The sequence below is a fragment of the Lynx rufus genome, unplaced genomic scaffold (genome assembly GCF_022079265.1).
Source record: "Lynx rufus isolate CCGP_SWC_20201006 ecotype Redwood Valley unplaced genomic scaffold, mLynRuf1.p SCAF_7, whole genome shotgun sequence".
NCBI classification, from domain to species: domain Eukaryota; kingdom Metazoa; phylum Chordata; class Mammalia; order Carnivora; family Felidae; genus Lynx; species Lynx rufus.
The window spans coordinates 77,029,427-77,053,469 of NW_025814889.1; the positions used below are offsets into that span (position 1 = coordinate 77,029,427).

Below are 24,043 nucleotides of genomic sequence, written 5' to 3' on the forward strand. Positions count from 1 at the left end.
GTGACAGCATTAAGGTAAAAAAAAAAAAAGAAGTAAAAATAAAGTGCTAAGTGAAGACTGGGGAGGGAGCCAATGATTAAAATAGAACAAATTAGAGGCTTCATTTTTTAAAAGGAGCATTTTATTTGAGCTCTTAAGGAAAAGGATTTAGGCAGGAGTGGGAGGAGGGAGAGGAGCATGAGGCTGTGGGAACTGCATGAGCAAAGGCACAGAGGCAGGAAAGGACAGGGTGGGTCCAGGAAACCATGAATCACTGTATGGCTACAATGCCAGGTGGGTGGGTAGTGATGTGGGAGATAAGTCTGGAAAAATAGGCTGTCAGGGTGTGGGAGTGGGGGTCTTGAATAGCATTCAGAGAAATTTAGATTTAATACACTTGTGCTTTGCTTCCCCTTAAGTGTGTAAATGAATCTCCTGAGGCACTTGTTAAAACTGCAGATTCCCAGACCCCATTCCCCCAAACATATCGGTTTAGAAGTCTAGGTGGGACTTGGGAACCTACCTTTTTTAACCAACACCCCAGGCGATTCTGAAACAGGTAATCAAGGAAACCATACTTTGAGAGTCGGTGTTCTATTTAAAAAAAAAAAAAATTTTTTTAACGTTTATTTATTTTTGAGACAGAGAAAGACAGAGCATGAACGGGGGAGGGGCAGAGAGAGAGGGAGACACAGAATCAGAAGCAGGCTCCAGGCTCTGAGCCATCAGCCCAGAGCCCGACGTGGGGCTCAAACTCACGGACCGCGAGATCGTGACCCGGGCTGAAGTCGGACGCTTAACCGACTGAGCCACCCAGGTGCCCTATTGGTGTTCTATTTTTTAATGACAACTCTGGTCTAAAGGGGAAAAACTGAAGCCAATTCTAAGGACTAGCGAAAAAAGGGGGGTCTTAATTAGAACAATGACAAAGAGCCATTATCACTGTTGGAGTAGAATCAACCAAATGTAGTGAGTTTTGATTAAATGTGGGAAATGAGACTAAAACTTTCAAGACAACTTCAAGCTTTCTCCTTAGGGAAACTAGGTGGACATAATGCCTGGTACATAGGAACTATCCACATAGCCCCGGTAGTTGGAGACAGGGATCTGGAGCTCAGGAGATATGCAAAGGCACTAAATGCATTGCTTTGGTACTCCTAAATAAATTCAAGACAAAGAATTAAACATAAAAAGGAAAACCATAAAAACTAGAAGGAAATCGAACTGAATACTTAATCCATCTCCAGAAGGCAAAAGGCTTCACAAAATAAAAGCAACAAAAGAAATCCCAAAGGAAAAGATCTATAGATAACTAAAAGGCAAATAACTAGTTAAACATTTGACCACAGGGCAAATAATTAATATTCTTAAAATGAAGAGCTTGTACAAATAACAAAGAAGAACCCCCACTCTGAATAGTTTCTGTATGGAATACTGGAAGTTGTTGAGTACCTTGGCTTTGCAACTTAAACAGGCTGTCATAAAATGAGATTTGCTTTGTATCATTAGAGATGGTGGGGCTTTGTGGCATACATCAGCAGTGCTCCAATGACTTACGTAACTAGGTTGCCAAGTGTCAATCCATGGGAGTGCCTAAAAATTACCAATCTTTGCAACTTCTATTGTTCTGCCTTTAGGTTCTATTAAGCCTTACTACCCACTATGAAAATTGCCTTTACGGCTTCCAGTCTTTTTCCTCGGGCTCTATATATCTAAAATGGGCAACGGGTCAGGGACGGGACAAAAAATAATTTCACAATGTCTAGAGAGCAGTGGCTTGTAAGTCACCCTTTCGGTGCAGACGGTGTATGGACTTTGGGATCAATAACCCAACCCTGTTCACTTTACAGATAAGGCTCAGAGAGGATGGATGACTTTCCCAAGACGACCTAAGTGGTTGGTTCCCAACACCAAGGTGGCAATCCTGACTTTCAAGGAGGCACCCTTTCCATTTTGCAGTGCTGCTCCAACAAACATAAGCTCTGGCTCCTTATACCAACAGGCATTTAAAACACCACCATTTCAACTACTGCACACTTTCCACTTCATCCCTTCACTCATTCAATTTGGCCTAACAAAAATCTGTACTCCCTCCCCATAGCCCCAAATAAATGAAAGAACTCCGAACAAAAAACAACATAATTAAAATGTTAAGACCCCGATAAAAATGGGAATGGACTAACCCAAAGACAGTTCACAGAAGAAACTGAAATGGACGTGAATATATGAAAAATGTTTGCTCTCACTAGTAAATACAAATTAATCACTTTTGCTTATCGAATTAATAAAGATAAAAAAATAAGATCCAATATTATGAAGGAGGCACTCGGGCACTCACAATCACTGCAGGTGAGAGTATTAATTACAGTCTAATCTTTATGAAAAGCAATTTGGCAGCAGGTTTAGTGTTTTTTAATTTTTATGCCCTATGACCCAGTAATTGAACTTCTGACAATCTAACCTAAGGAAACAGTGAGTGATCTGTACAAAGATTTATGCATCAATTTGTTCTCGTTGTTTTTCACTTGTTAATAATATTGTAACAATTGAAATACCCTAGTACACATGTAAATTATGCAACAGCAACACATTAGGACATTGAACATCCATTATAATTGTTTTCAAATAATTTTGATGCCATTGAAAATTATGACATAATGTAAAGTGAAAAAGCAGATACAAAACTATATCTACTACAATAGGATGAGCCCAATTACCTGTGTATGTCTGTGTGTGTGTGTGTGTGTGTGTGTGTGTGTGTGTATCAAAGGAAAAAAAGACTGAAAGGAAATATACCAAATAGTTCCCACTGGAACAGATTATGGAATATTTTGCCTTCTTTATTTTTCCTCAAGTTTTCTATAATAAGCATATGTAATTCTTATCTTCCAACTATATATGCATATTTGTCTATGTGAAAATAAAATAAGAATATGAAATGAAATATGAAAGTTTCATATGAAATTTTATATGAAATATGAAAAAAGCTTCAAAGCGAATCAGCAAATCACTCACATGGAGATGTTAGTTGAAATCGCAGAAATAAATCAGTCTGCACAGGGAGAGAGCATTATAAGAACAAGATGCTAAGCCAAGGCAAAAACCCATACTTAAGGGGCAAAAGACTGAGTTAGTGAAGGGGCATGGGAGGAAGTGGTTAGACTAGAAGATGGACAACCAGGTAAAGTCATGTCAAGAAAGCCAACTAAAAGAAATAACCAAAAAAGTTGTCCACTTGGTCAAGTGTTGCCAAGTGGTAACTAAGGAGGACAGTGACAGGGCCATTCCAGGGAAGTCACTGGGTAGGATGCAAGGACAGACAGGTTTCCTCCAGTGCTAGAGGTGGAAGCCAAATCTGAGCAAATGTTACCTAGTCAGTGAAACTGACTATGAGGAAAAGAAGTCCCAGGCCATTTGTTTAAATTTCAGTTTATGTGGGGGAAAAAAAAGATTGTGGAAATCTAAAACCGAGTAAAAGTATATCAGGATTACTAATCTATGGGCAATGAAACAAAAATTGGCAATACTTCGGAGTGCAAGAAAAAACATGTTTGAGGGTTTGTGAAACTTTCTAAACTCCATTAGAGGACGAATAAGAGAAAAAATAGCTCCATACTTGTTATCAGAAAAAAAGTTGCATCTTTTCACCCCTAGAGACGGAAGTTCTAAGTTTCAGTGTAGCATTATGAAGAAATTCTTTAAAAGAAAATAAAAAGAATGTAAAACATGATGGTATCATGTTAACTTCTCATGACTGCAAATGTGAAGTCTCTAGAAACATTTTCAAGGGTGAAGAAATCATTTGACATGCTAAATAATGGACTGCTTGTTGGGTCAAACCATGTCCTTTTAATAAAAAAAGGTCTCCATTAGAACAGTAACTTGACTGGGTCTCAAGGACTTTGCATCCAGCCACAGAATAAACACATCGGTATGGTTCTACCAGGAGTACCATTTACCACAGAATCTCAGTTCCACAATCATTAGGAAACTACTCAGTTTACAACCACTCATTTGTTACTAAAGAACTTTAAGAGTCTGTGTTAAGTAATTTAACATCACCTGGAGATTACTGTACACAATCCAAAATAAAGTACTTTAACTGCCTATCACAAAACATAGTGAAAGACCATAGAAACCTTAAGAAAAAAAAAAAAGCTTTTTCTTATGGAAATTCCTGACTTAGGGACCAAGTCACACATTTTCCTATCTGCAGAAAGAGTGCAATTCCAATCTAAATAAAAGTCACCTATTTCTGAGCGTATGGAAGTAAGAATACTGAAAACCCGTTCTGCTGTCAATATAGACTGACGAATTCTCCCAATTTGTGGTTAGGTAGCCTTTTATGGCAAAGATGTCTAATGATCTCCTATGCTCTCAAAATTCTTTTGTGTCTGTGTGTATATGTCTTTGGTGAACCTTCTGGTACAGAAGCCCTAAGTCAGTTACAGTTGATTTTTGAAGAATATCAGAGGAAAGTGAAGAATTTGAAACCCCAAGAGGAACAATACTTAAAATTGAACTTGAAAGTATTTTAAGGGAAAAAGATAATTGTTACAGATACCGAAAATACATGCAAATACTGACTGGCTTTCCAAAAATTCCCAGTGAAACCACTTTCCCAGAGTGTAAACAGAAACAAAGGAGGTAAGTAATTGTCAAAGAAATGTGTTCATCGAGTACCATGGCTCAAATTACCAAATGAAACAACCATCATCTGTTTTATTAACTCAGAATCTCTATTTAAAAATGAAAAACAGGGGCGCCTGGGTGGCGCAGTCAGTTAAGCGTCCGACTTTAGCCAGGTCACGATCTCGCGGTCCGTGAGTTCGAGCCCGCGTCGGGCTCTGGGCTGATGGCTCAGAGCCTGGAGCCTGCTTCTGATTCTGTGTCTCCCTCTCTCTCTGCCCCTCCCCCGTTCATGCTCTGTCTCTCTCTGTCCCAAAAATAAATAAACGTTGAAAAAAAAATAAAATAAAAATGAAAAACATAATCATATAGAAGGGACTGTATCATGTTCATCCTCTATATACTAGATCACTGGCACACAGCAGGCAATTAATAAAAGCCTGAAGTTGCATGGAAAGCGCTTAAGACTATCATAGACTTCAGATCATAAAGCTCTGCAAGGAATCTTCAAACACTTCTGACCCTTTCCTCTTTCGCTCATTTACCCATCCTGTCTCCCGAAAGAAAGAAAGAAAGAAAGAAAGAAAGAAAGAAAGAAAGAAAGAAAGAAAGAAAGAAGAAAGGAAAGAAGAGACATTTTGAAGGCACCTAAGCAAGAAAAAAATATCCTGTCATCATGATGCGCTGTTAATAGAAATATTTTCACTTCTGAAGCTTTCTCTTCTTAGAATTATTAGAAGGTTGAAATTTGGCCCACTTTTGACCAGAGTCTGGAACAAAACTGGACTGTACCAAGTTAAAGTTACACAATGAAGCAATTTTACAAAATGGCACTATTTTGCTAAGGTTGCCAATACACTATTCTATTCCCAGAAGTTCTACAGTTCAGGGACTACATGATAACAACACTTCGAGGCCCAATACAGAACAGTAAAAAACAGCTCCACCAACCATTAATGAACTACCATAGAATTAAGGACAAGTCTTAATCCCATCTTCAAAAGGCCATAATGTTGGCAGAACACCAGGTAGGACATATACGCAATACAAATGTCTGAGGAAAATAATTCACTAATACTCAAAGTTTTTTGTGTTGTTTATCTTGTTTACAAGGAAAAGTAGAAGAGGGACATAGCACTCTGGCCTCATCTCTAGCATAGCACTGATTTCACCAAAACTGTAAGTTTTATCTATTGATTCTGCCTAACTCATTTGATTTTAACTAAGCTTTTTCAGAGTAGGGATGTTTAGAACTTTTTTTTTTTTTAATGTTTGCTCATTTTTGAAAGAGACAGAGCACAGAAGACAGAGCACAAGCAGGGGTGGGGCGGAGAGAGAGGGGGACACAGAATCCAAAGCAGGCGCCAGGCTCTGAGCTGTCAGTATGGAGCCTGATGTGGGGCTCGAACTCATGAACTGTGAGATCATGACCTGAGTCGAAGTCGGACACTTAACCGACTGAGCCACCCAGGCACCCAAAGTTTTTTCTTTTCTTTCTTTTTTTTTTTTTTTAATGTTTGGGGATGTTCGGAACTTTGAATCCATACTATAACTGACAAAACGAGGCACTCAATAACTGTTTTGTCCAAAAAATGAAATAAATAAATTCCTAAATTATTTAATACCATGTTATGTATCGCTCTGTCGATGCAAAACAAGGAAATAGATGTGGACACAAATCTTTTTTTTTTTTTTTTAACCTTCTCTCCTGCCAATTCTATACCTTTTCGGAGGTCTACCTAAGACAATCATCCCATAGCCAGGTTATTACTCCACAGAAACTTAGAAAATGTTTGTTGAAGGTCATCTTCTTTTGTGTCTCCATCAGACCTCAGAAGAAAGTGTTATTTTATGGTTTCTAAAATATTTATCACTTGTGAATAGTATTAGTAACTATGGGGATAAAAAGTATTGTGTTTAACCACTTAAATCAACAGCAAAAGAAAGAATAATGCAAAAGAAGACCTCTCCCCCAAAGGGGTATTGTCTCAAGGCTGATAACTCCCTAAGTACTTTCACTAACTTGAGGAGCCAAGTCAGTAGAACCATCTGGATTAGGCAGACTTTTGAAAGCCGGAATTAGGTGAAAGACAATAGTAGTTCAAATATCTCTCACTAGGATCAGCTAAACTCGTTCTAAGCACCAGTAAGGAGGCAAGGAAGGACGCCAGATGGTTGGCTCCTAGCACGTACAACTTCAAGCTTAGTAGGTGTAGCCAGGGGTGTACAGTTACCTTATATTAACACCTACCTATATTGGTGACAGGTGTCAGTGATATATACGCGACAGCGATTCGGGGATGACACACTCAGCTGCAAGGACTGCTATATTCTCAAAATGCCTCAAAGGGGTGTAAGTGTCTTAGAGTTCAGTAGGCAGCATGGAATGGGGAAAAATCGAAGACAGAGGGAATGGCTTTAAATGAGGAAGGGAAAAAAGCAGTTGAATATCAGAATATTTCCCTAGGAGACTATTTGGAATGTTGATGAACTGCCGCCTTCCTCCACCACACCAAAACTGTATATAGTTAGAAAGGAGTCTTCCCGATGGAAGAGGTGGTCCTATCAGCTCCGGCCCTCAGGCAGCAAAGATTCGGCCCTACATAATTACTCCCAAGACCAGCGCAGTACCTAGACACGAGGAAAAGAGCAAGAGGATCAGCGGTTCCTCTACGCGCGCTCTCGCTCTCTCTCTCTCTCTCTCTCTCTCTCTCTCTCTCTCTCTCTCTCTCGGCGGGGGTGGGGGGAAGGGGTTCAAGCTCCTGGTGCTACCCCTGGCCCCAGAAGTCGCTGGAGAAGGAGACTGTGGAGGGAAGCCGGGGTCTCGCGCACTCTTCGGCCGTGCAAGATGTGGACAGAGAAGGCCCTTACCTGGCTGAAGGCGGTCTTTCCTCTGTGCTGCTACCAGCGGGGCTACGGGTCCCAGGCACTCTGCCTTGCGCACCTGTCGCGACCCAGCTGCAACACCTACAGCTTCTGCGGCCCCGCCCCGGTCCGGCTCCGAGCCCCGCCCCACCCCGCCCACTGCCGCGGGGACGCGCACGCCCGCCGGTCTCCCGTGCGGCCTCGGGGCGGGCGTGCGCGTCACCGACTGCGTGCCCTGCCTTCTGGGCCGCTCGCGTGGCTCCGCTGCGCGCTGTGTTGGCGTCTTGGGAGGCGTGGCTGCTTTTCTAGAGGCAAAGTCTAAGTCTCCGCGCTTATCTGTGACGGGTGCGCCTACCTTTTGTATCCTTGAGCTTTGCGTTTCTCTGCTTTGGTCTTAACGCTGACCCAGAGTTACCGCAGTTTGACTCCGGAGCGACTGGGAGGTTTGACCTAGGTTCAACTGTAGGCCAGTCCCCAGCCAGGTTCCTGGTGCTTTCAGGGGTAAGTTTTGTGCAGGGAGAGTGATTTAGAGGAGGTGGCGTGGTGTAGTGGAAAGAGCTATAAATTAATCCAGATTCTACCGCTTGACGTTCATCAAGTCGCTTCACCTCACCAAGGCTGTGTAAATATGAAGGGGTTGGATGGGGCGGGTCAAGTTCTTCGAACAGTTATTATTCCTTCGCTTAGCATTGGAGCTCTGTGAAAGATTGAGTACGTCAAGAGGCCTACCAGTGCGCCATCCTGACCCCAGATTCTTGGCCCAGTTCCGTGAGGCTGCGTGAGTGCCTCTGATAGAGTCCTTCCTTTTCCTGCACTGCAAAGGTTTCAGATCACAAGTTGTCTGAAGTTTTTTGGAACTCACGTAGCTTGATAAGTGCTACAAGGGGCTTGTGTTACTAAATGCCTATACTTACACTTCCTAAAGCAGTTAAGAGAAATACCTAATGAGGAATTTCCAACAGCAGATGATACATGGACCAATCCGTTGTTCCCTTCTTCCTTCAAATACCCAGGCTAGACTGATTTCTGAATAGGGTAGCAAGCATCAAGACTAGCAAAATTGGCTGGCGACATGGGAATGTAAAAGAGTATGCATATCAATATAGGATGGTACTCCAGAAGATGCATTCCCTTGCAGGTTTAGTTCCCTCAATATATGTCATAGACACACACCCAATTTAAAAAACAAAAAAAAACAAAAAAAACAAGCCAATAAAGGCCCTTATTCTCCGCTAAGAAGGCTATGAAGCCTAACTGGGGTCAGAGTTTTATACCTACATTTGAATCTCGACACAGCCACTTAACAACTAGGCAAATTACTCTGAACCCCTCCCTTAGTGCCCTTTTGAAAACAGAGCTAGTCGTACGCCACAGTTGACTTGTACTAGTTTGCAAGGCTCACTGCTAAATTTGGGGGGATTTTATGAGCCAGTTGTTAAGCTCAACCACTGTTAAAAATCAAATTATGTAAATTTACAATTAAATACGTTAAAATCAGGTAATAAATACTCAAAACTCGTCACTTTTTTAAAACTTACTTTTACAGGGGCGCCTGGGTGGCGCAGTCCGACTTCAGCGTCCGACTTCAGCCAGGTCACGATCTCGCGGTCCGTGAGTTCGAGCCCCGCGTCAGGCTCTGGGCTGATGGCTCAGAGCCTGGAGCCTGTTTCCGATTCTGTGTCTCCCTCTCTCTCTGCCCCTCCCCCGTTCATGCTCTGTCTCTCTCTGTCCCAAAAATAAATAAACGTTGAAAAAAAAATTTAAAAAAACTTACTTTTACCAATAACTCTTCCTCTGAGAGCATTTGTCTGTTGTATCTTACGGATGGGAATGTATGCATCTCTTCCCTGCTCTGTTCAGAAAGGTCACATTTGTAGTTTGAAATTGGCTTCAATAGGAACATTTGCATTGCAGAAATTGGCAAAAGTTACAAATGAGGGCTTAGTTTATTGTTTTGTTGATTTTCTAGGCCCAAGTGTCTACAACTTTTTCTGTAAACAAAAAGTAAATGTTTTAGGCTTTCTAGTACATATGGTCTTTGTCACAACTACTCAACTCTTACATTAAAAATGGGTGTGGCCAGGGGCACCTGGGTGGCTCAGTCGGATCTCACCAGGATGAGATCGAGCCCTCCAACTGGCTCCATGCTGGGCTTGGAGCCTGCTTAATTAAGATCCTCTCTCTCCCTCTCCCTCCACTTGTGCACGCTTGCTCTCTCTCCCTCTCAAAAAAATGGATGTGGCTATGTTCCAGTAAAGCTTCATTTACAAAAATAGTCAGTAGGCTTGTAGAGAAAATGTTGATAATGCAGAATTAAACTTTACATGTATCACATTCCTGGCCTTGACATTGTGAATAGCACAAAAAATTGAAGTAGTCTTTCAGTATTCAAAAACTATCATCCAATTCAGCAAACAAGTTGCTCATGTCATTGATAAATGAGTGAAATTCCAATACACTTCTTCACTATTTTACTTTTTTTTTTATCTTACTGGTTAACTTAAATGAAAATATCAACCAACATCCATGTCTGAACCTCACTTTTTTTTAAGTTTATTTGTTTTGAGAGAGGGAGTGGGTGCACATGTTAAGGGGGGGGCGGGGAGGGGGAGAGGCAGAGAGAATCCCAAGCAGGCTCTGCACTCTCAGAGGAGCCTTGGTGTGGGGCTCAAACCCATGAACCGTGAGACCATGACCGGAGCTGGGACCAAGAGTATGATGCCCAACCAACTGAGCTACCCAGGTGTCCCTGAACTACACTTCTTTGACAATGATGTGTCTTTTTTTTTTTTTCTGAATAAAATTGTAATTAAGCATTTATTCATAGTCTGATTTTGTGAAATATTGTTGGAAAAAAAGTGAACCAAACCAATGGATTTTCAAGAAATAGCAAGTCACACAAAGTATAGGTATAGGCCAAAAAGCAAAGTATTTTAGTTTAAAATCCTGCCAAAGACTCCATCAAAAAAAACTGAGACTAATAAATGAATTCAATAAAGTTGTTGGTACAAAATCAATACACAAAAATCTGTTGTTTCTCAACACTGATAATACACTATCAGGGAAATAAAACAATACCATGTACAATTTCATCAAAAAGAATAAAAAACCTAGGAATAATTTTAACCAAGGAGGCAAAAGACCTGTATATTGAAAACTATAAGACATTAATGAAAGAAATTCAAGAAGACAGAAATGGAAAGATATTCTTTGCTTGTGGATTGGAAGAACCAATATTGTTAAAACGTTCATACTATCCAATGCAATCTATAGTTTCAGTGCAATCCCTATTAACATTTCAATGGCATTTCTTTTTTAAAAAAAATTTTTTACCGTTTATTTATTTTTGAGACAGAGAGAGACAGAGCATGAACAGGGGAGGGGCAGAGAGAGAGGGAGACACAGAATCTGAAACAGGCTCCAGGCTCTGAGCTGTCAGCACAGAGCCTGATGCGGGGCTCGAACTCATGGACCGTGAGATCATGACCTGAGCCGAAGTCCGACACTTAACCGACCGAGCCACCCAGGCGCCCCTGGCATTTCTTAATATAATACATAATCCTAGAATTTGTATGGAACCACGAGAAACTCCGAGTAGCCAAAGCAATATTGAGAAAGAAGAAAGCTGCAGGTATCATGCAACCTGATTTTAAACTATATTTATAAAGCTACAATAATTAAAACAGCATGGTATAAAAACAGACACATAGAATGGAATAGAGAGTCCAAGAATAAACCCAATAAATGTACAACAAAAGACTCAAGAATACATAATAAGTGAAGGACAGTCTCTTCAATAAATGGTGCTGGGAAAACTGGACAGCCTCGTGTGGAAGAATGAAACTCAACCACTATTTTACACTGTACATAAAAATTAATTCAAAATGGATCTGAAACCATAAAACTCCTAGAAGAAAACTTAGGTGGTAAGCTCCCTGACATATATCTTGGCAGTATTTTTTTTTTATTCTGATACCCAAAGCAAAAGCAACAATAGCAAAAATAAATAAGTGGAACTACATCATACTAAAAACTTTTGCAAAACACAGGAAACCATCAACAAAATGAAAATGCATCCTACTGAATAGGAGAAAATATTTGCAAATCATGTATCTGATAAGGGCTAATATCCAAAATATATAAAGAACTGATAAAACAAAATAGTAAACAATCCAACTTAAAAATGGGCAGAAGTTCTGAATAAATTTTTTTTCCAAAAAGACTTACAGATGGCCAACAGATACATGAAAAGATGCTTAATGTCTTTAATCATTGGAAATGCAAATCAAAACCACAATGAGATGTCATTTCACACCTTTAGAATGGCCATTTTAAAAAAACACAAGAAGTAACAAGTGTTGGTAAGGATGTGGAGAAAAGGGAACCATTGTGCACTGTTTATGGGAATGTAAACTGGTGTAGCTATTATGGAAAACAGTATGAATATTTCCCCAAAATATTAAAAATAAAACTACATATGATCCAGTAATTCCACTTTTGTGTCTATACCCAAAGAAGACAAAAACACAAACTCAGAAAGATCCTCATGTTCATTGAAAATGCTTTGAAATAAAAGAAGACAAATTAGGATGTAAGGATGATTTGATAGTTTAGCATTTAGGAGTGACAGCAGAAAAGCATGTCCATGGGTCCAGGGAATGGAGGGCATATTTAGTAATCCCAAATGGTACTAATAAAACTAGACTTTCCTGAAAAAAAGAAAGAAAGAAAGAAAAGAAAGAAAGAGAAAACAGTATTTTTCTCAAGACTAACAAGATCCAAGATTTGTGAAAAGAATCAACTGGTCAATTTCTAATTTAGTGTATAAACTAAATAATAAAAATATTGATAATATCATAAAAGTTTTTAATAGTTTTTACAGTTTAATAAAACATAATAGGCCTTTATCTGATAGGAGGGCAATAATATTTTAAAAAATGGAGTAGATACAGGCAATTGTTTACATACCTGGTACAGTGCAACGAGAAAAACAGAAGATAGAACAAAAGAAATTATATGAAGATATTTAGGAATATTATAGAAAAGAATTCCAGGTATGTGCTGTAATTGATTAGGCATCTACATTTTTGAAGAAAAGCACCCAGTGAATTATCTGCAGTACACAATTGAGTCAGTTTTTGTACTGGTAATATTTGTTGCTTTAAAAGAATTTGTGTCAGCCACAAAGGAGTGTATTTCTGATACGTTATTGTCTACTTGAAATGATTGTGACTTTGATAATGTTTGAAAGAGAACTTAATTGCGTTTTGTTCTAATGGTATTTGTACAATAGTGGGAAGGAAGTCTGAAGTCAAGCTACAAATTTGTTAGAAAATTTTCCTGAAGTCATCATTTGGCACAAAGTTGTCGATTACAATTCTGTATTTGAAATAAAATAAGTCAATAATTTTAAAATATTCTAGATAAAATTTAGTCTAACACCAATACAATCCAATTAAAATTGAGTTAAAAACTGTAAAGAACTTGACATTATTAAAACTGCTTAAGTGCTGAGGTTGAAATGGGTGGCATGTAGTTTACAAACTGCCACTGCTGTATGTCAGGCATATTCTTCAATATATGTGCATTTTTCTCACTCTTTTTATTCTGGTTTAGCAAAGAGATTGGCTAACATTAATTTGTTGTAAGACCTTGCTTTAACGATTGACATTTTTTTTTGAGAGAGAGAAAGAGAGCATGAGCAGGGGGAGGGACAAAGGGAGAGGAAGAGAGAGAATCTTAAGCAGGCTCCACGCCCAGTGCGGAGCCCCACACAGGGCTTGATCCCATGATCCTGAGATCATGACCTGAGCTGAAATCAAGAGTCAGATGCTTAACCAACTGAGCTACCCAGGTGCCCCTAATGATTGACATTCTTGAAGAATTTTCATTATTTTCAATTGCACTGCAGTCAAGATCAACTAATATTCAGAAAGTAAAAACATTAAGTGTACCATAAAAGATTTGGAAAATTTTTAATTGGATTATGAAATATGAATCTCATGTTAGATATAAGTCAAATGAATTTAAAGACATTCCACTTAATAAATTTGAAGCTCTGTATAGGAATATATTTCTAAAAAGTAATGAATTTGTCTTTTATTAGAAACAAAGCATCTTTTATTTGTTTGTTTAAGTCATCTCCATACCCAATGTGGGGCTGGAGCTCAGCACCCTGAGATCAAGATTTCCATGTTCTACCTATCGACTAAGCCAGCCAGGTGCCCCAGAAGCAAAGCATCTTAATTACTTTGATTTACAAGAACTATTTCCTTGGATTTATGGAGATTTAACTTTGGCAGTGGGGGGAGGTTGTATCATTCAAATGAAATTTTAAAACTTAAAATAATTCTAATGACTTTCAGGAATTTGTAGATAATAATGTAGAATCACACAATGTTACAATACCTGCAACTATACAAAAAGTGGGAAAAAAATCGCACTATTATAGTCAGTAGTACTAAAACTGAAAAAAGTCTCCTTTTAATTGCATTTGCATGAGATGAGAAATGGGAGTTTAATAGTAGAACATGTATAAAACTTAATTACACAAAACTTACTGGAAAAAGAGCAGATTATATCATCAAATGGTGGTTGTACCATTATACTTTGCTTTTCTCCTGTGTTGGGTCCTATATTTCTTTACTCCTGATTCCTCAACACTGGCACTATTGACTCATTTTTCCTTATCTGTTTTTTTGGTGTTTTATTTTGAAAATGTAACATTTGATTAGCATGTGTCTTTGAGAAATAAGTAGGACAGTTGAGAAAGAACTTAGCCTGAAAGAAATGTGCCCATCCTGGCATTCACATTATTGAGCCTCTGTCACATCTCAGAGGGACTCAGAGATTTTTGCTAAAATTACTTTGGCCAGTGTGTGACAGCACTGTGAGAGGAAGTTCTCATCCCTAAAAATCGTAGCAAGAATGGATATTCTTAGAAAGCTATTGATTTAAAATACTCTCCCTTCTCCAGTTGTGTCAAAGTCCTTGTAAGACTTTTTTTTTTTTAAGAGCAGTTTTAGGTTCACAGCAAAATTAAGAGGATGGTACAAAAATTTCTCATATACTCCCTTGTCCCCATATAAGCACAGCTTGTCTTATTGACATTCCCCACTGGAATGGTACATTAAAAAAATTTTTTTTTAATTTGAGTATACTTGACACATAATGTTACATTACTTTTGGGTATATGGGATGGTACATTTGTTACCAAGGATGAACTTACACTGCATGTCATAATCATCCAAAGTCCATAGTTTACATTTGGATTCACTTTTGGTGTTGTTTATTCTTAGTTTAGACGAATACACAATGGCATATATCCATCACTATAGCATCATTCAGGGTATTTTCACTACCCTGAAAATCCTCTGTGCTCCACCTATACATCCTTCCTTCCACTTCAACCCTGGCAACCACTGAATTTTTAGCTATGTCCATAGTTTTGCCTTTCCTAAGAATATCATATAGTTGGGATCATGCAATATGTAGCCTTTTCAGATCAGCTTCTGTACTCAGTAATATGCATTTAAATTTCCTTCATGTCTTTTCATAGTTTCTAAGTTTTGTAAGAAACTGGCAAACTATTTTCAAAAATGGCTGTACCATTTTTCATTCCCACCAGCAAAGAATGAGCGTTCCTGTTGCTCCATATCCTCATCAGCATTTGGTATTGTCATTGTCCCAGATTTGGGCCATTCTAATAAAGGTGTAGTGGTATCTTATTGTTTTAATTTGCATTTCTCTTCCTGACATATGATGTGGAACATCTTCTCATATGCTTATTTAGCATCTGTATATCTTTGGTGAGATGCCTGTTTAGATCTTTGGGGTGTGTGTGTGTGTCCCTGGGTGGGCACAAATGGCCCATTTTGTAAATAGGTTTTCTTATTGTTGAGTTTTAAGAGTTCTTTTTTTCTTTTAATGTTTATTTAGTTTTGAAAGAGAGAGGGGGACAGAGGATCGGAAGCAGGCTCTGCGCTGACAGCAGAGAGGCCAATGTGGGGCTCAAATTCATGAACTGTGAGATCACATGACCTGAGCTGAAGTGGGACTGAGCTACCCAGGTGCCCCAAGAGTTCTTTTTATATTTTAGATAATACTCCTTTATTGGTTGTATCTTTTGCAAATACTTCTCCCAGTCTGTAGTTTGTCTCCTTATTTTCTTGACATTGTCTTTCACATAGAAGTTTTAAGTTTTGTTGAAGTCTAGCTTATCCATATTTCTTTCATGGATTGTGCTTTTGGTGTTCTGTCTAAAACATTGCCATATCCAAGGTCATCAAGGTTTTCTCCTATGTTATCTTCTTGGAGTTTTGTAATTTTACATTTTACATTTAGATTTATCCATTTTCAGGTAATTTTTATGAAATGTACAATGTATGTGTCTAGATTCATTATTTTCATTGTGAATGTCTAGTTGTTCCAGTATCATTGGTTGAAAAAAATTATCTTTGCTCCATTGTAGTGCCTTTTCTTCTTTGTCAAAGTTCAGTTAGCTATATTTATGTGGGTCTATTTCTGGGCTGTCTGTTCAGTTGCATGATCTATCTGTCTTTCATCAATACAACACTGTCTTGATTACTGTAGCTTTATAGTAGGTCTTGAAGTTAGATAGTGTCAATTCTCCAAATTTGTTCATCTTTTTCAATACTGTATTGGCTATTTTTGGTCTTTTGCTTCTCCATATAGACTTTAGAATCAGTTTGTCAATATCCACAAAATAACTTGCCAGGATTTTTATTGGGATTGCATTGAATGTACAGATCAATTTGCAAAGAAGTGACATCTTGACAACAGTGACTCTTCTTACCTGTGAACATGCAGTATTTCTCCATTTTAGTTCTTTGATTTTGACTATCAGAGTTTTATAGTTTTCCTCATACAGATCTTGTAATGCTTTATTCTTTATTGTGGGGGACTATCCATATTCATATGTGTAACTCTAGTTCATGCTTTGAAGTATTCCATTATCACATATGCCATTGCTGATAGATATTTAGATTATTTCTGTTTTTCACTCTTATAAACAATATTGAAAAGACATTCGTCTGTTTGTATGCTAGAGTTTTTAGGTATATATCTCCAGTTTACCCTTTAATCTACTGTGTGTGATCTCATTTCTCTACATCCTCACCAAAAGTTGGTTATTATCAGACTTAAATCTTTGTAAGGTTGATGGGTATGGAATGATAATATCATTATTTTAATTAGCATTTGTTTAATTGAAAATGATAATATCTTTTTTTTGATGTTTATTAGCCATTTGGATTTCTTTGTTTGAATAACTTATTCTAATCCTTTGTTCATTTTCCTCCTCGTTCATTTGCTGTGGTTTTTTTTCTATAGTCCCTCCTGGTACTTGTTCGTTGGTATACATATTTTAAGTTGCATAAATGCAGTTTTATTATCATCTTACTTCTAAGTAAAAGTCATTCGTTTTGCTATTCAATTAGTATTTGTCAGGTACCTACTATATGCCAGGTACAGTGCCAAGAACTGGGTATTTACTGGAGAACAAGATAGTGATTCAGAGGGACAAATAATTAAGTTAGTAGGATGCTTTAGATAAGTACTCTGATAGAGGAAAATACAGGAGGCTACATAGCCTTTCTGATTTTCTTCAGACTTGGAAATCAGAAATCTGCCTAGAGGAATTGATGTCTAAACTGAATAGTAAATAGGAATTAGCAAGGCAGAGGGATGTATGTATGTGGCTGGTTTACTGGAAGCGATAGAGTAGGATCAATAAGGGGAAAACAATGCATAGTAGGGCTATGCTTACTTTAAAAATGAGGGAAAATTCAGTATAGTTTAAGCCTTGGGTGCATGAGGTGGTAGTCACTGATGAAGCTGGAAAGGGAAGCAGGGGCCAGATTTTACAAGACATTGGAAGACATGTTAAGGAGTTTGAACTGTATTGTAGAACAACTGGGGAGCCATTAAACATTGTGCCTTAAAGTATGGATTACCTACATCAGAATTACCTATGAAGCCCCTGGGTGGCTCAGTCAGTGAAGCATCCAACTTCTGCCCCTCCCCCACTTGCACTCTGTCTCTCTCTGTTTCAAAAATAAATAAACATTAAAAAAAAAATAAATAAAAGCATTTAGATAAGAACCACAAAGCTGCTCAGCTTAAATATTCATCTCTCTTTTGAGATTTGAAAAAATACAGAGTTTAATTTTTTCATATATAGTTATAAAAATGATTCCTTATGGGCCTACCCAAAAAGGCAAATTTACATAATAATTTAATACAAAATTAAAATTTAAGGTTCAACTAAACCATAATGTATCTTTGTGGTCACAAACCATTTCTTACCTTGCTTTTTGGATGTTTTCCCTTGATTTTTCTTTACACTTAAAATAATAGTCATGTCTGGAAAATAATGTATAACCTAATAAAACCCCTGTTTTCGGGTGCTTTTGGTTTTGGTTTTGGTTTTGTTTGCTGCATACATTCTCCTAAGGCAATTTCATCCTTTCCTGGGTCCTTTGTTACCATTTTTATGCTGATGATTTTGGCCTATAGCTCAGAAGCAAAGCCAAAGTTGTCTGAGGCCTGAAGTTTACACAATTAGGGAGACCCTCTCGAGAAAATTAATATAGATCTTCAAATATAGAATTTTCAGGACCTGTCTCAAGGCCTTGAAAAGGACCTTCACAAGAGAGGCCTAAAGGTTAACTTCATCAGCCTCACAGCAAACCTGCCTCTGCTATAGCTGTATCTTAAACCCAGATATTTCTTTTAGCGACTCTAGAACTATCCCCTAGCTGCCTACTGGATATCTCTATTTTTAAGTCCCCCTTACAATTAATAGGCCCACAGTTGAACTTGGTGTCTCTCCTTCCTACTCTCACCATTACCTATAGAAAGTTGCTTGTTTTCCTATATTCTCCAGGTTAGAAAATAGCATCAGCATTTATCCAGTTACAGAAGTTACCTCCATATTCAAACAAACCATCAAGTCTTGACAATTCATCTTCCAAATAATTTGACATTCACCTCTCTCTAGTTCACCTACTTCTCTCCAACTCCAATCTTAATCTAGTTTAGGCCATCAACTTCTCTTACCCAGATTATTCCAATAGCCACCTATTGAGTTTCCTGGCGTCCAGTTTTACCACCTTCCAAACTATTCGTATTGCAACCAAAGTTCTCTCTCTAGAATATGCATCTGATCATATCATTCCCTAAACTCAAATACTTTACTGTACAAACTTCAATATGCATAAGAAATTACTTGGCAGTATTGTTAAAAGATACAGATTTGGGGACTTTACCCCAGTGATCTGATTCAATAAGTCTGGGGTAGCATATAGGAATGGTAATTTAAAAAAAATTTTTTTTCAATGTTTATTTTTTGAGAGAGAGAGAAAGAGAGACAGAGTGTGAGCGGGAGAGGGTCAGAGAGAGAGGGAGACACAGAATTGGAAGCAGGCTCCAGGCTCTGAGCTGTCAGCACAGAGCATGATGTGGGGCTTGAACCCACCACAAACAGTGAGATTAGACCTGACCCGAAGTTAGACACCCAACCAACTGAGCCACCCAGGCGCCCTTAGGAATGGTAATTTTTAACAAGATTTCTAGGTAATTTTTTTTTAAATGTTTATTTTTGAGAGAGAGAAAGAGCACAAGCATGGGAGGGGCAGAGAAAGAGAGGGAGACACAGAATTTGAAGCAGGCTCCAGGCTCTGAGGTGTCAGCACAGAGCCCAATGTGGGGCTCAAACCCACGAACCGTGAGATCATGACCTGAGCCGAAGTCAGACGCTTAACCGACTGAGCCACCCAGGCGCCCCTAAATGCTTTTAGAATTAGATGTTAACTATGTATTACATGATATATATAATATGTATATAGTACATATGTTAGATACTTTAGCCTCAAAAATCTAGTTCAAAAAGCGGCCTTCTCTTCTTTATCTTAAAAATTGTCAAAGAGGGGCTCCTGGGTGGCTCAGTTGGTTAAGCATCTGACTCTTGGTTTTGGCTCAGATCGTGATCCCACTGTTCTTGAGTTTGGACCCTACATGGGGCTCTGTGCTAACAGTGTGGAGCCTGCCTGGCATTATGTCTGTCTGTCTGTCTGTCTGTCTCTCTCTCTCTCTGCCCCTCCCCCACTTGCTATCTCTCTCTTTCTCTCTCTCTCAAAAATAAATAAACACCCCATGTTTATAGCAGCACTACCAACAATAGCCAAAGTATGGAAAGAGCCCAAATGTCCATTGATGGATGAATGGATAAAGAAAATGTGGTATATATATACAATGGAGTATTACTCAGTAATCAAAAAGAATGAAATTTTACCATTTGCAACTATGTGGATGGTATTGAGGGTATTATGCTGGAGGGTATTGAGGGTATTATGCTAAGTGAAATTAGTCAGTCAGAGAAAGACAAAAATCATATGACTTCACTCATATGATTTAAGAAAAAAAGAAAGAAAACAGATAAACATAAGGGAAGGGAAACAAAAATAATATAAAAACAGGGAGGGGGACAATGCATAAGAGACTCAAAAATATGGAGAACAAACACGGTTGCTGGAGGGGTTGTGGGAGGGGGGATGGGCTAAATGGGTAAGGAATCTACATTAAGGAATCTACTGAAATCATTGCTTCACTATATACTAACTAATTTGAATGTAAATTTAAAAAAATTAAAAAAGTAAAAAAAATAAATTAAAAAATACACGTTTTAAAAAAACTTCTCTGTTTAAAAAAATTGTCAAAGAAAGGACATTATTGAATCTTTAATAATGTCACATGATCAGAAACATTTTATGTCTAATCTAGATCTCTGATTCTCACAAAGAAAAAGGACCATTTTTTAAAAATAAGCTTCATTGAGGTATGTTTTGCATGCAATATGATTCATCAGTTTTTAAGTATACATTTCAATGTGTACAGCAGTGTAACCACCATGACAAGTCAGATATGTATTTCTGTCACCCCCAAATGTTCAGTTCTGCCCCTTTGCCATCAATCTCTTCCCCTAATCTTGCACTCCTTTCCCAGGCAAACCACTTGGTCTGCTTTTTGTCATCACAATTTTAACTTTACTAGAACTTTACAAACTTATGAATGTTTGTAGTCTTCTGTGTCTGGCTCTGGCTTCTTTCACTTAGCATAATGCTTTTGAGATTATCCAGGTTGTTTTATGTAGCAGTAGTTCATTCCTTTTTAATGCTAAGTAGTATATTCCATTATATGGATGTATCGTAATTTATGGACTCACCAGTTGATGGACATTTGGGTTGTTTTTAGTTTGGGGCTATTATGAATAAAACTGCTATGGACATTTACATAGCAGTCGTCATATGGACATCTGTTTTTATTTCTCTTGAGTGAATGCTTAGGAGTGTATTGCATTGTAACGTGCATTTAACTTTTTAAAAAACTGCCAGACTTTTACAAAGTGACTGTGCTAGTTTGCATTCCTGAGAGCAATGTATGAGAGTTCTAGTTGTTCCCCATTCTCCACTGGTACTGAGTATTGTTGGTCTTCTAAATTTTAGTCATTCTAGTGGGTGCTGTGATATCTCATTGTGGTTAATTTGCATTTCCTTAATAACTAATGAAGGTTCACATCTTGTATTTATACACACACACACACACACACACCTGTATTGGTGGGATCTTTTGCTCATTTGTTAATTGGATTATTTGTCTTATTGAGTTGTAAAAATTATTTATATTCTGGATAGAAGTTTTTTATTGGATACATGCTTTGCAAGTATTTTCTTCCAGTCTGTGGTGTGTTAATTTTTCTTAATAGAATTTTTCAAAAAGCAGAAGTTTTAAGTTTTGATGCAGTACACTTTATCAATTTTTTTCTTTTATGGCTTGTGCTTTTTGCATTCTAAGAAATCTTTGTATAACCCAAGGTCATGAAGATTTTCACTTATGTCTCATAGTTTTAGAAGTTTTGTAGTTTTAGCTCTTACCTATAGGTCTCTGATCCATTTCAAGTTAATTTTTTAGCATTTGGTGTGAGGTAAGGGTCAAGGTTTTTCCATATGGATACCCAGTTGTTTTAGGACCATTCATGGAAAAGTCTATCTGCCTCCCTCCCCCCATTCAATTACTTTTATAATTCATTTGTATTTAAATGAACATATTTGTAGGGGCGCCTGGGTGGCGCAGTCGGTTAAGCGTCCGACTTCAGCCAAGTCACGATCTCGCGGTCCGTGAGTTCGAGCCCCGCGTCAGGCTCTGGGCTGACAGCTCAGAGCCTGGAGCCTGTTTCGGATTCTGTGTCTCCCTCTCTCTCTGCCCCTCCCCCGTTCATGCTCTGTCTCTCTCTGTCCCAAAAATAAATAAACGTTGAAAAAAAAAATTTAAATGAACATATTTGTGTTGGTCTATTTTATTTATTTATTTACTTATTTTTATTTATTTTTTTGAAGTAACCTCTACACCCAACATCGGACTTGAACTCATGAACCCGAGACCAAGAGTCCCATGCTCTACTGACTGAGCCAGTGAGACATCCCTGTGTTAGTCTATTTTGAAACATTCTGTTAAACTATATGTCAATGATTGTCACAGACTATGAGTCTGGAGTTCTAACTTGTCCAGCAAGAGAGCAGATGGAGAATTGAATATGAGAGAGGCTAATGTCTGAGAGAAGAAAAGAGCCCCGAATGGGAGTTTTGTCTCCGTATTTATTGAACTCACAGGTTGTTACCCACGTGGTGAACGTGAAGAAAACAAGGTCATACACACGTGAACGTGGGGAAAACAATCAGACAATAACCATTAGAAGCAAAGGGTCTGGGGGCAAGTGGAGTTTCTGATCAAAGTACAATAGTATATTGGCATCAGGTAGAAAGTAATTTCCTGCAGGTGATATAACAAGTTACTCATGATCCCATTATAATATCTTGCTAGCTAACCTCAGGTGCTTTTGCCATATGGTGGCAGCTTTCTGTCCTAAGCTTTTTTCTAACCCCTTTATGTAAGTAGAACCTATTTCCCCACAAATGATAATTTTTCAGTAATGAAAATAATTTATTTTACTTTCTTAAAAATATTCTGAAGTTATTCTTGGATTTTATGAAAAAGGGCTGAATCCTATACTGTGAACAATTTGCATTCTTCCCAAATATCTGTTACTCAAACCAGAAATGTGTGTGAGTATTAAAAGTATTTTCCCATAAGTAATTCCTAGGATAGTGAACTATCATTGTAGGGAATGTACATTTTTTAAAAAGTAAACTCTACATCCAACATTGGGGCTTGAACTCATGACCCCAAATTCGAGTTGCATGCTCTACTGATTGACCCAGCCAGGCACCCCCAGAATATACATTTTTTATGTGTAAGATGTAATTAGGTATTCTTTGATTATAGCTTCATTTTCTCAGAATGTAAAAAAGGGAGTAAAATAAACTCTTGTCATTCAGAAATCTTTAAAACAATCAAAACTATGTTTTATTAATGGAGAATGATAAAATATTGAAAATTTCAGAGGATAAAGCAGAATAAATGCTGTTCTTTGGGAATAACAACCACATAAATACCACAAATCAAGGAAGGGGATTTCCTGGCTTCGGCTTCCAAGCAGTTCCAATAAATGAAGGAGGAAGTGATTTTCCTTTTTTAAAAACTTATTGTTGGCAGAATTAGTATACTTCCTTTCAATCTTTTGGAATTTTAAATATATGTATGCTAATATTCCTGAACTTCATAAACATCTGGGATTTTGTCAGAATCTTAGTTTGCAGAATGTTAAATTGTTTCAGTAAATAGTGTGTTGTAGAAACGTTACAGGAGGGAGATGGTGCGTTATCAAGTGAGAGGGAAACACCCAGGCATTAACACTTGGCTAGGAGGGATTCCTCCTTCTGCTGGAATAAGCATAAGCTTTGGAATCAGAATTCATTTGCATTTCACCTCTTTTACTTCTTAATATGAGTCAAGGGGCAAGTTTCTTAGTTTCTCTAAATCTCAGCTTCTTCCTTGGCAATAATACTTGGCTGACAGTATTGTCATGAGGATAAATTAAATGAACACCTAGTACTCTCCTTAGCATATAACACATAGTGAGTAAATAATAGATCCCTTTCCCATTTCACCCAGCCCTTTCTCATATAGGCTTAGTTTTCTGGAGGTAAATTGCACACCTCACAGCAGAAGCTGATCTGTTGGTCCTTCCTCATTCTTTTAGTAACAAAATGATAGAAGTTTGTAAAGTACTGAAAACAGGAGAACATCTGAGCTCAGGGATCAGACTCTAGGATAAGAAACTAGTTCAGCAGGAAGTATGCACTGTCAACCCCTTAAGGATCATATGCTCAAGGTGTCCAATCCTATCTCACATGTTTAATACCTCAAATGTCACTTGATGGTAGAGGACTCTCTAGGGAACTCTGTGAGAACAGTACCCAGCTGTAGTGGAAGGGTGACCTGAGAACACCTTTTAGTCTTTCTCTATCCGTCTTTGTCCTCGTGTAATTTAATTATGTCCTCTCTCGCTGGAGCTTTTAAATTCGAAGACACTTTTTATTAGTGCCTGTCACCTTAAATTACCAGATTCTGGCCCTCTTTACCTCCTCCCACC

General features: G+C 38.1%; 1 protein-coding gene across 1 annotated transcript in view; it reads right to left on the minus strand.

The window, feature by feature from the left end:
* FAM186A (family with sequence similarity 186 member A) overlaps positions 1-24,043 on the minus strand; it is a 147,300-nt gene that overhangs the window by 19,134 nt on the left and 104,123 nt on the right. Inside the window, exons 17-19 of the mRNA XM_047066353.1 lie at positions 8,203-8,287; positions 7,889-8,091; positions 7,480-7,809 (exon numbers count right to left, since the gene is read on the minus strand). Coding sequence (XP_046922309.1) covers positions 7,480-7,809; positions 7,889-8,091; positions 8,203-8,287 — 618 coding nt within the window. The remainder of the gene's footprint in view (positions 1-7,479; positions 7,810-7,888; positions 8,092-8,202; positions 8,288-24,043) is intronic.